The following is a 15,798-nucleotide window of genomic DNA, read 5'->3' as shown; positions in this document are numbered from 1 at the left end:
TCCTTGGTTGAGCCTCCCTCCCCCTTTCTGGTCCTCCTAGAAGGTCATCTGTTCTGCTGCAACCGAGGTCAGAAACCACCCTCCCACTCTGCAAATTAAAATGAAGCTTTGCCCAAAGGAGAAAGAGAGGATGAAATTCCTCTTAGCGCAGGTAAGAGAAGGAAACCTCAGGTTTCCCGATGTTCTGATTTATGAACATGGCAAGGGTTGTGCCCAGCTGTGCTCGGGCTGTTTAAAGAAATGCCGGCAGCTGGATGCGCTACAGCATTCAGCCCACTGGCATGTCTTCATCTGTAATGACAATTTTGCTAACTCATTTTATTAAAATAAACATTTATTCCAAGGTCTTCCTCCTACTTTATAGAAACTGGTTTTGTGTGTTCCATCACAATGAATTTTATTGCTTTTTTCCCCAGTATAAATTCACACAGAATGGCAGCCCCCTTTCCAAAAAAACCCATGTTTTTGTCAGATTTCGAGGTCACTTTCCTTATCAGTTTTTCAACAGTGCTCTAAGCGCTGTTGCCATTCACTTGGGAAAACAATAGGATCCAGCAAATCCTAATTTCTGAGGAAGGTCATTTGCAGAAACAAGCTTTTGACCATGGATTTGCTGTGGCATCATTTTGTGCTGGTCTCACTTGAAAGCCCCACGTGGAACTTGAGGCTCTAAAGACACAGCAGGATCTAACCCCACTATCAACATTACTACGCATAGTTTATCAGCATGGGTTATCCCCAGGATATGGCCCTATAAAACATTAACTTGCAAATGGCATCAAATACAGATTAGAATTATAAAAGGTCAAGACATGAATGATGGAAATGGGAAAATGTGAACCCTGTAGAATTAATCTATTAAAAGAAGTTTTAAAAATACAGAAAGCAAACGTCCCATCACAACTGAAGTTTGTGGTGATTTTAGAATTAGATTCTTTTCATAATCATTTCCAAGCATTAATATTCATTGAAAAAAACTTTCTGCGTTTTGCTTACTACAGAACTGAAACTACTACATAATGAAACTTGAGCAGCAGGCAAAAACAGCAAACAACTCCCCCGCCCCCAAACAAACAAAAAATCCCCCAGGGACATCAGGGGATGGGAAAAGAGCATTTCTTCCATTGTAATGTAGAAGATGCATTGAGAGTTAATCACAGACCATACATTACCTCCCCTCCTCTACCTTTTCATTAAGCAGCTGTCTTCATCTTGTGCATTCTGCTGGTGGTTAGGAGAAGGATGAATAATTCCCTTAACTCCCTTCCTGCCCAGATTAAATAATTTACAAGTTTGAAAAAGAGCCTCCAGTTTATTCCTCAACAGACAGGACAGGAATTCTTTCAGTACTCTTTAAAGAAAACTGGCATTATCCATTCAAGCAGTGGAAGGAGCTCATTGAGCACTCCTCGCCCCTAGACAGCACTGCAGGCAGTCGCTCCTTTCCTATTGCTCCCCTGGGCACCTGGCTGTCACTGGTATGTATATGCCCAAAATTTAGATTAACCATTTCTGTTCACCTACATGGAAGCAATAAATGGCGATCTACTGCTGGCAATACAAAACTGTAAAACCAGGAGTTGCCATAACAAAGACTTAAACTGTTTGCAGGGTTCAGTTACAATATAAGCCTTGATGACAATTATTTGCTGTCTGGATAACAGTATAATCTGGGCTTCTTCCACCATGGCCAGAGAAACAGGCTAATTCAAATACATCTCATCAAAGGAATGGTTTAATACACCAGTGAACACCACCATTAAACAACCCTCAGTACCCTAATCCTCCTTCCAGATTTTCAATCCTCTACAGAACGGACAGGCTATCTTGACACAAAATACAAATCAGAAAATTAACAGCAAGCAAACACGAACTTACAAACTGGAAGCAGCTTCTGACGCTCGGCTCGATATTGCTGCCCCCAAAGGAGGCCACTTCGCCGAGCTGCCGAGGGATCTGGATGGAGTCGTGCAGCAGGAGCCCCAGCCGGCGCTGGTCACAGAAGCCAGTGGAGCTTGCCACTTGCTTGAACAGGTCTGGAGGAAGGAAAAGGACACCAGAGCTAAAGCATCGCTACAGGGATGCAGCAAATAGTGGGGAAGTTTGCATAGTTTCAAAGGCTCACAAGTGCGGTCAACAGCCTTGGCGGGCATGAACACAAAGATGTGTCTTCAGTTTGGGTGCTTCTCTTCCCATAAACACTGTTTTTTCTCTGTTAAATATGCAGTCGAGTGAAAATTTTTAATAGCATTATTGGCTTGTACCTGGGAGGAAAGCCCATTCTAACAGCACCTGTGGCATTACTGACAATAGCTGCGCTGATTCTGCAACACAGCTAACTAAACAGCAGGATCTTAGAGCCACAACAACATAAATGTTTCAAAAATATTGTTTCACAGTAAAATAATCTCATACAACATACAGCACATTTTCAAGTCTTAGCAATCAATGTACAACTTGGAAAATCCATTTCTCTTTCAGATGAGTTGATCTGAAAAACAAGAGCTCCCTAACTTCGATATATCATAATCTTTTAACCCAAGAGTATTTCTAAAATGAAAGAAAAACATTACTGCACGACAGAACCTGCAATCCACAGAGAATGTTAATATCATCCTAAGTTTTCACTTCTGAAGAGAAATGTCACTTGAAGCCATGTTCTGTTACTGCATCACTCTAGAAAAGAATCTTTACAGGACAGAATTATTATCCCTTCGTAAGCTCAATTTAATTTGGTGGGAATTAGTTATACTACGTATACATTGAGAAGGTTTTAGAGTTCATAGTAAGAAGAAAAATCAGGTTAGCATTAACTGAAATATTTATTTGGTAATATCCCTGTTGACAGTACATGACTTGAATAAATTCTCCTTTATTTTCAAAGAGTTAAAAAAAAAGAGACCGAGAGACAGCTAGAATAAAATAACACCCTTTTTTTGGAGCCACCTTAATATTTCACCCGACACCAGGGATACAATTACAGAGGTGCTTCAGCACTGCTCAAGATAACATTCCTAGCACTGCTTTGACACCTGTTTTCTTCCGAAGGAATAAAGGAATGGATAGAGAAAGGATTTTTTTTTAATTACATGAATTTCACTCTTGCCGAGTCTAGTTTTGTAATAAATAATTTTTGGATAAAACCTTCATTAACCTCTGCAAGCCTGAAGACTTGTGCTCTAGCACAACCAACTCTGCTCTGCTGCACAAATGAGAGAAAAAAATTTAAGGGGTGCAACTCATAGCATACCTGCAGCAATACAAAGAGCAATTGCACTACAACTTCAGCATGGATGGTAAAGCCAGACCGCGGCCTGGCAGAGACAATTCCTTCCCCTCCCACAAACGATTCAGCTTTCAATTTCCCCATCATTAAAACATTGAGTGTTCTACAACCTTAAAAAGGGGGGGTTACGCATTACCGGGCACACACACTACAGGAGACTATAAAATATGAATAAATGTTTTCCTTTATAACTTTGATAATCCTCAAGGAAATATCATTTCGAAAAATATCCATACTGAGTAATTTTCTTAAAAGATTTTCTGAATACTTTTTCACAACACCCACGTGAAACATCTAGAGATCGTGACATTCATAGTGATTGCCCTAAAATCTGATCCAATTATATATACATAGTCATGCACTGACTCTGTTGCCGGAACAGTTTTCTCTTCAGTGTTCTTCAACTTTCATTAGTAGAAGAATAAAATAATAACAATTGATGAAGAACTGCTATGGTATTGTGTCAAATCCTAAGGGTTGTTTTTTTAGTGTTTTTTTTAAATGCATGAATGAGTGCTACTAGTTAATTTAACCAGAAAGTTAGTCTTGAGAACTACTCTCATCAGTAGTTCTTTTCGGGATCTAGCCTCACTAATGAACTGATTTATTAGTCAGATAAAACTAAAGCTTCAGTTGGAATTTTTTCAAGTATTTCAGGATTTAGTGTACTAAGATGTGCAAAATTTGCATATGTATTTAAAAGTAGCAACTATATTTAAACACAATGTAAATAACATGACCCTGACCACATTATGGAAAACATCTTAACAAGTTAATATATTTCAAAATGTTGTAATGCAAGATGTCCTGTAGACATGCATTTTTGTGTATGAAGGTGTGCTAAACCAGTGGTCTCCAAACAGGGGGTTTTGTACCCCGGGGAGCGTGCAAGACAATCCGTTAGGGTGCAGTAAGGAAATACTTTTTGTACTGTTAACAGATTAAATTTAAAAATTTAAAAATAGTGTTTCCTTCATCTTTCTTGTATCTTTTTTAATTTCTATTTTTAGTATGTTTTATAATGTACATAATTATTAGTACAGTGGTACATATCTATAATTTATAAATAAATATACACCTATTGGGGGTGCATGCTCAAAAACTTTTTACTGGTAGGGGTGCAATCAAAAAAGTTTGGGGACTGCTGTGCTCAACTACCTAAAACCGTACTGAACAAATAACGTAAAAGTACAAGGTGGAGCGAATTAACACATTTTGCATCAGGACTATCTAAAAGAATGTCTCTGTATACTATCTAAATGTTTATGCAAGAAATTGGAGGAATAAAAACAGAATATAAACATAAACTAAAACCAAAATAATTACATTGACTTACATCTATATTTATCTTCCAGGTGTGCTTTACAAAGGGATACAACACCAGTTTTGAAAGATAAGACACGAATCCTTCCTGTGCGACCCCTAATGAGAAAGAAACATTGGCTGATAATATGATCCATTCATGTCATAATTCGTTTACTATAATGAAGTTCATTGCAGTACTGTAGTTGTCATAAATGAAGTCCCACACAGAACCATGTTGCACAGCACACACTGGGTGGTTATTAGGTAAGCTAGAAATGAAATATAAAATACGGTTGTGGCTTCACAGGCATAGCTGAATTGGATTGTGCTGTTGTATCAATTCAACCAGAAATGGTCTCATTTGGAAATAATTACTCACCTCCTTTTTTATGACAAAAGTGAGAGTAAAGAGTCTTTACCTTACACTTATTTGAACAGGCTTCTCTATGAACTGCTGCTGAGCTATTCTCAGAGAAGATGAGGTCCCTGACAGAACAGCCAACCATCTCTTTTGGCAAAGACAATATAGCTTCACTTTCATTAGAAGTGCGATGTAGCAGTCGTTTTTACAAAGTCTGCTTACTGTCTGTCAGCCCTGCCCTGACTTGTTTGAGAAGGCAACAGGGAGCTAAGCACAAAAAAGCAGCCTCTGCCAGCAGGAAGCAGCGAGGGAGGCACTTGTAAGATGTTCAGGTGACTGATGAAGCTTGCCTAGTGATCACGAGAAGGCAGGCAGGCTGTACAGTTATGCCATTAACAATGCAGCGTGGTTTCCGAGCTCCTCCTCGCAGCAGTCAAACCTGTCCTGCCCAGTGCCAAGGGGCTGGTATGCTCCACCTCAGTCCCCGTGCTGCCTCTGGTCAGCCTTCCCCTCACAGTCACTCCTGCCTTGTAATGTGCCCACGCTATTACTTTTGCTTTTTACCGTGACTGTGAGAAAAACATCCTCCTCAGCGCTGCAGGCGACACAATGACAAACCTTCACATCTTCTCTCAGTCATCTGGTTTAGCTCAATTTACTTCCAGTTGCTGGCTTCCCCCAAGACTTTTATTTCTGATAGCATTTCAAATATATAACATCTATTGCAAACGAAGACATATACAACATAGGAAGCTAATGCCTAAAAATGACATTTTTGAAGCAGAGCCTTATCAACAGTTTTGAAGCATTGCCAGTAAGAACACCACTGGAAATAAGATAAATCATGTACCGGCGTGCCATAGTCATGCATCAGGCTCCACTGTTTGGCACAGATGCGTGTTGTCTTTTTAATCCTATGAAAGCGTTGTAGAGGCCAGCAGTGCTCATTTACCCACGTACCTCCCCTGCAAACCCTATAAAAGGTGCAGATGGAAACCACTGGGCAAAGCCGAATTTAGAATTTGCAACCTTTTAGTACAGAATCTTGCATTTTTCATTATGAATAAAAATTTGTTGTTTACCTATGCTTTCCACACGCCACTCCTCTTACTCCTCTCCCCCAAATCTTTTCCAAATTAATTATCATCTGTGCCCTGAGAAACTCCTGCTGATGAATACCAGGCTCATGCAAATTATACAGGAGAAGACTGTAGAATGATGATTTCCCTGCAAGGCATATTAAATTGAAACTTGCACGAATCGTGAGTTGTTCAGTTCACTCTCCTCTCCTCCCAAGTCAAACCAATAATTTAGCATGCTACTGCAAATGAGCATGAGTGACTGATCAATTAAAACAAATCTGAAACGTGTTGGATTTGCAGAGCTGTGCCCATAATTAGATCAGTCATTGACTGTGAATTTGATTAATATCTTTACAAATGACAGTTTTCAATTATAAGAAAAGTAAAGATTCAGTATATTTAATTAAATGTCTCCAGTATTGCTATGCACTTCGGTTGATCTCTACCTATTAAGTTTACAATGAAAACTAAACACATGTAACCCCAAGGTCACCTCTCTTACCAGAGTAATTCAAACCTGAATTTCAGCAAAATAGCTACGAGCTTTCCTCACACATAAAACATTGTGTCCTGCAATATACAGTTCCCTAGCGTACCAAGGGAATTGCCTGGAGGCAGCAAATTGTAATTTCTACTGTTGTACTTTCAGCACAGTGCAACATAAAGAGAATTCGACTGGACATGGGAAATCTAAACCGGACTGTCCAGCTTAGGAGCAGCCTGGGGAGCGACCTTTATTTCCCTCTCTGCCTCTAACATGGCTGTTCTGGATTAACATCTCTAGCTCATCTTTTTTTTTCTGCTAACCAATTATCTTCGTTTATATGTTATTTATAGTTGATGATAATTCAGAAGTGGATCAGAGTTCTGTGGAAGCCAAAGTAGAGTAAAGAAATAAAACCTGGCTCTTAAATGAATATAGTCCCATTCTCTACTACCAGTACACTACACAAGAATATAATTTAATCTGGAATCCACTTCACAGGATATTGCAGCTGCTGCAGAGGATGTTATAAGCAACTGGCTTATTGGAGGCGATCCTGCAGGAAGAAACTCTGTACAAATCTGTACTTTTTTTTGGTAGGTGATCATTGAAGCTTCAGTGCTGTGATAAAGGGTGCATGCAAGAACAATGTTATGGCGCTTCACTTCGATACGGTTCAAAATGGAACCGTTTCAATGGAAATATGTGTCTGGCGGAAGGTGGCTGATACGAACATTAAAAACACAAATAAAGACTTCCACTGACATTTTTTTCACTAAATTCACCAAATAAAAAAATAATGGCTTATTCTAAAATTAGCTTACAAATGTGTGTTGGAATTTGTCTATGCATTATGAGCAACATCATTAACCCACTGAATAGGAATACTCATAAATTTTCTTAAGGAAAATTTACTCTGTTGTATTTATACTTATAGGTACACTGTTTTACATTAAATTTTACATTAAGTATTCCTCAAATCTCCTGACTGTCAAGGGTTGTAAGCACATTAGATCAGAGATGAACCTCTTCCATCTCTGAACAAAAATTATAGATTGAAAGCTATAGAAAATGGACAGCTATGAAAAGGTTTAACATGCAGAAGTACAGACACATGCAAGAGTCTAGATGATGGTACTCGTACTGTCGCTTCTGGGTAATTCTCTTGAATTTCTTTACCTAAATAAATTTAAAAAGCCATGCAAAGCCATGACCTACTGAGGACATGTAGTCCCAGAATTACTCTGAACACAGAAATCTGTTTAAAAAGTTGTTTTCCAGCTCTCTCATTGCTTAGCTTAATAAAGCTAGGATTGTAAGCCTAATCAAGGCCTGTATTGATTCAGCTAAATGCAGCCATTAAACCATTAGGTTATTAAACTTTCACTTCAACTACTGTTTTTTTCAGTTTCAAGCCATTCATTTTATAATGAGGTGGACTGCTCATTACCCTTTCCCTCTTCCCCTTGTGCTGTTGGGAAAGCTCCTGAGTGGCCCACGTTCAGAGCACCCATACGTACGTGTCGTAGACATTCAGCAGCCAGTTGAGGCACATGTCCACACAGAGAGGAACGTTGACCAGGTTATTGTGCTCTTGTTCCAGTCGATCGTAAATGGTGGTCAAGCAGTTAATGATCTGCAGAATATCCATCGGCTGGTCATTTTGTTTGAGGTTGTGCTGGTCCAAGGCATCACATGCAGCAGACAGACTCAGGAGATCCACTGTTAAAATAAAAAACCCCCACACAATAAAGATTGAAGAGGAACAGTGGTTGAATTACCCATACCCAAAAAGTAAATAGAACAATTCACTTGGCTTACATGCCTGGTTAGAGGACATTTTATGTCCTCTGAAAGTCACGTGCCAGACTGGTTTCAAGACTCCTACAGGTGCACTGTTTATTCAGCTGTGGTCTTGGAGGGCAGTGTTTATAAATAAAGTGAAATTTGGTTCATTTTTAGCTGTAAAGTACCTATTATGCCATTGGATCCTATGGAAATATTACACAAATTACTATATAAGTAAAAATTACATATTTCAAGTTTTATGTTCCTACAGATAGGCTAATATTTGACTACTGCATTCACCAAATGTGCTTGAAACATAGTACATGTCATCAGCTTTCCTGAGATGTGCCATCCATTTCTTATGTAAGTCGAGCAATCTTAACTGAACCAAACTCCACAAGGAATACACAAACAAATCACAACTGAACTGGGATTAACCTCTCTGTTACTTTTCTTCTTGTGAGAATGGGGAAAAGAGTTTCCAGGAACATTATATGACCTCTTTTAATATTTATTAATGAAATTTATCCATTTTTAATTTTGCAGAGCATTTACATTTATAATACCTCTAGGACATTACAGAGTAAGACACATTTAAACTTATCAGTCAACATACAACAGAGTTTTTTTGTCATGGACATTTAAAAACTTGATTTTCATTCCAATTTAAGTCAGTTGCATTTTGAAATTCAGATGTCCAAGGCAAAACAGAACTTCCTTTTCTCAGCTCTTACTCTCTGCATACTAACATCAACAGCAGCATCACATTTTGGGGGACACCAAATCAGAGTTATGGGATGTTGGTTTACAAAGCAAAACAGGAACAAGAAAAAATCAGAAAAATGAGACTATAAATGCAGATCTTCCTGCTGCCACAAGAAAACCCTTTGTAATTCCTTGCAGTGAATTTCCAGGGTGTGAGAAATGGGGATATTAAAGACCAGATGCTGTTAGTCCTGATCATACCACGAGCAGTCACAAAGTGCAGCACGATTCAACATGACTCGAGGGAGTAGCATCTGGCTTAGAATGAAATGCCCAAAATCATCCAGGAAATTCTTCACAAAACTGGGAAATGAACTGACCCAACTGCAAGAGCAGTTTTTCTCTCATAGGAATAAAAATGTGCTTCATGGAGTCCTGGTAAGCAACATCTCTTGGTAATTTAAAAAAAAAAAAAAAAAAAAAAAAAGTGCAGAGGCTAAATGCAGAACCCCATACAGGAATTGTTTTAGAACTTGATCCAGCTTAAGGGCGCATTTGCCAAATTCACACTTGAGTATCCTATTTTACCAAGGATAAACTGACCCTTTGATGTCCTAATGGAGATGAAAAATACTTCAGCTGCACGCAGGGCTGCTTGGTAATGCTGCATGGACAGTAAGTTGGGACTTCATAATTGCCAAAAGAATTTCAGGAGTATAAATTACATTGGAAATCAATAGGGACTTCTGCTACTAAATCCCTTAAGCACCTCTGAAAATTTCACACTGTGAGCCTGACATACCCAGTGCTAGAGTAAGGAAGGCTTGGAATGTTATCCCTATTATTATACCAAGAAATTTAACTTTGAATCTGTGGTTTTATACAGAGCTTTATTGGAATTTTACTGTTTTCACATTAGCATATAGATACTTATTAAAAGAAAATCTTTTGGAATATTATGTTTAAGCTACTAGCATATAAAATACAGCTATTCTAAGGTCAGCGTTATATCCCACAAAAGCATATTTATCAGACCCATTCCTAAAAGTCTCAGAAAGACTCTCCTAATAATTTATTAGTCAAATTGGAAATAGAGCACTGCCTTCACAACACCTTGAACTCTGAGCTTGAGGCTGAACTCTCAGTTCCTTTGAGACTATGAATCAATGGTAATTAAATGAACCCCTCAGGCATCTGAGTGGCAGCTTAATTATATATGCAGCTACTGCTAAACATGGGTCATTCCACTTTGTGAAAGCTTTTCCCACTAATAAGCAGCAACTTCTGAAAAGCCTTTCACCCCGTTCTTCATCAACCTCCTGTCCTATCTTGAAGTTAATAACACATGTTCATCTTATAACAAGCAAAAAGTGCTTGCCACCATGCTCTGCTTTAGGGAACTTCTTTTTATGGGAAGAAGAGTGGCTCTGGCCTTCGCCACATTAAGATCCTCCTGCACCTTTCCCACCAAGATTAAAGAAATGTGGAGGGTCCTCTCCCAGAGCCAGGAATTGTGTATTTCTTTCCTGAAAGCAAATATGGAGGTCCCATAAATGACAGACTTTCAAAAGACAAGCCCCAACAGCCAGATATGTATTGAAGAGTTGTATATTCATTGCCATTCTGTGATTTGCAAAGCTTTACCTGAAATAAACCATACCACTTCATGCTTTGTACCTTTTGTGAGTTCTCTGCCACTCTTTTGTTCTTCTGTGGAGGTCACATACTGAACTTAGGGAAAACTCAACATATGGCTGGTGATAAAAAGTATTAATAGTGTTGCTAGAATGCAAGATCATCTCCTCTGTAACCTGCTGCTATTGGCTGATATGTTAAAAAATATATATTTAATCTAGCCTGCATAAAATTAAAGGAAAAAAACCACCCTAACAGAAGTTCTTGAGTATTTTCTTTTGCTGCATCTCCAAGAAAAGTTTGTGAATACATCTCATTTTATTGACATCACAATGTTCAGATGTGGTTTGCACTTGAAGATCAGATCTTTTAAAAGTAGCAAAACAAGAAAGTCAACATGCTTTGATGTGAATATCAAAGGAAACCGTCTATTTAAAAAAAAGGTGCAATAGTTACACCTGGCATGCCCACAATAATTTCGAAGGCTAGGATGATAGAGCCACACACTAGATTTCTCTAAAGTAACACAATACACAAGCATTTATTTGTTAAGGATTACCATTTTCCACATTCTTCTTTAGGTTTAATATCCTAGTGTCTTAATGTTCATTGGGCTGATTTACAAACCGAAAAGAGTGAAAGTCTAAGTACAGTTCATTTTTAAAAGTGTTTCTATTTTTGCCACTGAGAAACAGGCTGTACCTTCACTTCTGCAGGCCTTCTATTGTGTACACATCTTAGAGGGCTCCTCAGCAGACAAAACTGCTCTGCTTTTTATGAAGTTTGCAGAAAAGAATAATATACATATATATATATATGTATATTTTTAAACTCCTGCCATTTTAAAACTGAAATAAAAAGTAAGAGCTGAAAGCAGTACCTACTGAAAGCGGAATGCAGGGATTTGGGGCTACGCGTAGGAGCCTTGAAACGCAGCACTGCTTTATTTCTACTACTGCAGTGCCAAACTGCAGAAAAAAATTTTTGTAATGAGTTGGGTCTTATAAAAAAATATCTAATTAAACTGAGCTCACAAGCGACACTGAAATCATAGAATACACTCTCCAAGCAAAAATATTTGTAAGAACAAAGACTGCTAACCAAATTCCTTAAATACTTCTCCTTAGATACAAGTATGAAGAATGTGCTAAAGTAATCAGTGTAAGTGCCACTGCATGTCTCTGAAAACATTCATTCTCAGAAAATCTACCTAAGTGTAACCTTGAGAGATAAACTGACTTCAGTGCATAATTACCATTCCACACTGTGAAGTCCAAGACGAGTCTAGAATTATTCAGTGGTAGGAATTGGCGTAATACAGATAAAACAGGATGCAAAGTTTTGCACTTCCAGCCATAAAAACCTGTTACAAGTCACTCCTGTGCACTGCCAGCTACAGAAACCTGTAATTCCAAAAATTTTAGTCCCTTACTTCAGTGCTGCACTGATAATGAATAGTTTTCACTGCATATGGCTCTGGTTTCTTTACAGTACCTTTCCACAATGAGTGTGGCAGGAGAGCTGTGCCATGTTGCTATTTCTGATCATCATAACTCATTCTTTGTCACTTCATTCATGTTGAAATCTTTCATAATGTTACAAGACTTTTCACTTATTGTTTCTTTTTTTTCCTTTTTCCTTTTTCTTTTTATAAATTCAGAAATTAAGTCTGTTCACTAGTGGAATTCACCCATGCTTATAAGCCTAAAAGTAAACATGCTCAAAAATACTGAGGTTTGACACAGTTCCAGAAACATGTGAGCACAAATCCAAACTTGAGATAAATCAACAGTTGAGACATTTGCAACTGTGTCAGAAATTTAACCCTGTAATTAAATGCCAAATAGTGAATGTTAAAATATTTTAATAACCCTCCAAATTGTACCACCTAATAAACTGCTTGTTTTGGCAACTGATCGGCCTACCAAGAAAACTATGAGCAAATTATTTAGCTATCAGGTTACAATAAGCTGAAGAGGAAACATAACTCCAGTGACAGGTAGAATACCATACACCAACTGAGAGAATTAAAATGTTAGAACATGCACATCACTGATGTATGGCTGATGAGAGACTTCTGAACATAACCAAAAGCTGGGGAAAAATGAAGCTAAATGTTTATTGTGATGATCTCGTTGAAAGGCAACAGCCCCTCAGGGTTCAAGACACAACTTAACAAACCATTACCAACTCCAGCTCTGGAGCAATTATTTCACCCAAACTCTCACTGTTCCCAGTACACTACAATCCTGTTCCTTTGGTCTTGAGCCGTAAGGCTGTGGCTGACACGGGACATGGCTCCAGTATACGAACACATTGAAAATACTGGCTAACGAGTATAAAGATAAGAAATATGTAGGGGATGTTAATTTTGTTTCTGATCCACTGCTCTGTCTTACAAGGGACAGATCTGCAGACCACCCAGCAGTTTGGTTTTGTGAGGAATGTGCAAACCAGTGGCAGCGGAAGACCTTTCAGTTAAGAGGTTTCTATGCAGCAGGTAGAGCTGGGGATATGTGTGGGGGTGTTTTTCTGCTTCTGAAAGTTGCAAGTAAACTTGGTGTGTTGATCATAAAGTCTTCCGGGCAGTGGGTGAGCCAGAGGCACATACTTACGGCAGAGGGCTTTCTGCAGCCTGCGGAGTTTCATGGCAGTCCTGTACGCCGAGAACCTGACGTTGTTCAAGTCAGCTGCAGGGAGGAAATATTAAAATAAAAGATCAGCTTTACACCTTAGAAATAACCAGACTCACAAAGACGTTGGTAAGTTGAACTAGAAGATTATACTCATTGGTGAAAAGAACAGAGGAAAAAAAAAAAGTAGTTAGAAACTCTACTTCACTGCCCAAAAGCCCTCAAAACTTGACAATCAATCATCCAAAAGAAAAACACCAAGTCCTAAAGTGTTACTTCCTTTCGTTCAAAGGCACTGAACTCAAGAGCACTTGAAAGGACAACATCAGTGGCTGCAGCAGTGTTGTCTGAAAAGACCGCAGCCTTTCACACCGCAGGCACTGTGAGAGAGATAAGAACCTGAAATTCCTCCTTGTCTGCCCAATGCACCAGCTGGGCTGCGTGCAGGCAGCCCCAAGAGAAGAGCTCTGCCCAGGAAAAAACAGGCAACTCTCAGCTACTGCTAAAAAAAACAACCTTTGAAAAAAACCCAATGAAACTTTTGTGCTTTCCACCTAAGCAGATCCCAGCCATGCCCTGAGATGTAGAGCCTTCCTGGCGAGAAGCTAGCTCACCTAGCCAAGTGTGTTCCCACCTCTGAAACAGCAGGGAACGGCACCCGGCTAGGAACACACGGCGTGGTGTGATTTTTGCTAAAGCCTTCCTTCTCACGTGGTTAACAAAATGAGGACATCAGCACAAGTCCCCGCTGAATAGTTGTCTTGCAAAATCTCCCTGGACAGTGCAGGGACAAGGCAGGCCACACACCAAACCAGTGACACCACACCAGAACAGAGAGGCCTCTCAGCACACGGGAGGCTCAGTACCGGCTACCTGGACGTTATTCAGCACCGAATTGTGGTCATCTCCATAGCCAGGCACAGCAACTGGTCTGTAGCCTAAGAAGTGAACATTAGACAAAACTGAAAAGAAAGGAGGGGCTGGCTCAGACCAAATCTGGCCAGGAAACTACATTTTCATCTTTCTCTTCTGTGAAACCAGACTGAGGAAGATGCACTTATTCTCACCTTGTCCCTGGCTTTGCTGAGGGTGGCCCTTGGGCAAACCCCATTTACAACAAGAATGAAGATAAAATTCACTGAAAGTGAGATTGAAACTACTCTGGCTGAATTCTTGCCATCAGTAGCAGTACATTGGCTAACTCGTAAGTTACAACTAGGTTTGGCATACCAAGACTACAGTGCGGATACACCACCGCTCGCGTTATTCAGAATCAAACTAAGGATGCAGAAGTGAGTGTGTAAACCTGGCAAAGAGCTTTTATTTACATGAGTAATCAACAGACACCTAAGCTAACTGTGCGCTACTTCAATCCGGTACCTTCATCACAGAGAACCCCAGTAAGCCATCCCAGTTGCCGGTTTGGGGGCGAGTCCATGAACCGATGCTGTTTCCCGAGTGGCACTGCCAGCACCTCCACGGGGCGGCTGCACCAGGAACCGCCGAGTGGCGAGGGGCACTCTCGTGTGCTCAGGGCGGTCACCCCCACTGCTGAAAAACCAGACTGCTGCTGGCACGATTTTGGCCCTGTCACCTACCCAACCAATTCCTGGGCACAGGCGCTCCTGGGCATTTAAGTGGTCTAGGGACCGTTCCCAACAGATCGGTTGGCACCTTGTAATTTAAGGGTTTCCTAGCACTGAAATGGACTGTTTGTGCCAGCCAGTTTCAGCACCCAGCAGCACTGCTGAATGCATTTAATTAACTGATGAAACCCATGGGGCCTAAGGAGTTAATGATGGGAAAGTGTTTGGAAAATGTAAACTACTATGTAAATACAAAAATAACTTTAATAAAAAATATACTGGCTCAGAATAAAGGTCCATTTAGCTCCATAAGCCGCCTCTAAGCCCGGCAGACTCTTAGAGAAAGAATATGATGAAAACCAGGGCAAATAATACAAAACAGTTCCTTCCTGGCATATGCGCTGGGGTGCTATAAAGCTGTTTGCAATGTGGTAGCTTGGGTGTAACTATCCCAACATCATTTACAATGCTGTACAAGTACAGGTAGCAGAGGGAATATAGTCTCGATTACATTAATTTTAATTAAGCTGTTCTGAATGAGTAATTTGAGATTTGATAATTCAGTAGTTTTGTATACCCTAATAAAAGCTGTGGAACGTTTCTAAAACATGTTTTACAGCAGAAGGGAAAGTTTCAGCTTTGCGTATAATTTCTTTTTCTTTTTACCGTTCCATATACCTTTTTAATGGGCAGTTCCCCTGTGTATTGTTCCTGCCAGCTCCCTCTCTCACAATCATCCTGACAGGTCCAGAAGCCTTAATGTGGTGTGGAACAGAGTGAGCAATTTAAACTAAGCGGCTTAATTTGTCTTGAAGGGAAATTAATAAAGCAGTCTCTCGCAAACACACAGTGACTTCAGTTACATTTTGTACTCTTGTTGTAAATCTGCACTTGTATTCTGGAAAAAATTAGATTATGGCTAGCATTTCATAA

At 39.6% G+C, this 15,798-nt stretch overlaps 1 protein-coding gene across 25 annotated transcripts in view; it reads right to left on the bottom strand.

Moving 5' to 3' along the window:
- Window positions 1-15,798, bottom strand: part of DMD (dystrophin) — a 1,191,992-nt gene that overhangs the window by 51,989 nt on the left and 1,124,205 nt on the right. For all 25 annotated transcript variants that reach the window (XM_049835325.1, XM_049835324.1, XM_049835302.1 and 22 more), the window contains 4 exons: window positions 13,262-13,336; window positions 8,039-8,240; window positions 4,623-4,708; window positions 1,879-2,036 (listed from right to left, as the gene is read on the bottom strand). In XM_049835325.1, the coding sequence (XP_049691282.1) occupies window positions 1,879-2,036; window positions 4,623-4,708; window positions 8,039-8,240; window positions 13,262-13,336 (521 nt within the window). The remainder of the gene's footprint in view (window positions 1-1,878; window positions 2,037-4,622; window positions 4,709-8,038; window positions 8,241-13,261; window positions 13,337-15,798) is intronic.

The sequence above is a fragment of the Accipiter gentilis genome, chromosome 32, assembly GCF_929443795.1.
Source record: "Accipiter gentilis chromosome 32, bAccGen1.1, whole genome shotgun sequence".
In the NCBI taxonomy this organism is placed as follows: domain Eukaryota; kingdom Metazoa; phylum Chordata; class Aves; order Accipitriformes; family Accipitridae; genus Astur; species Astur gentilis.
Note: the sequence above shows the minus strand (reverse complement) of the source record. Positions and strands in the feature narration are given on the sequence as shown.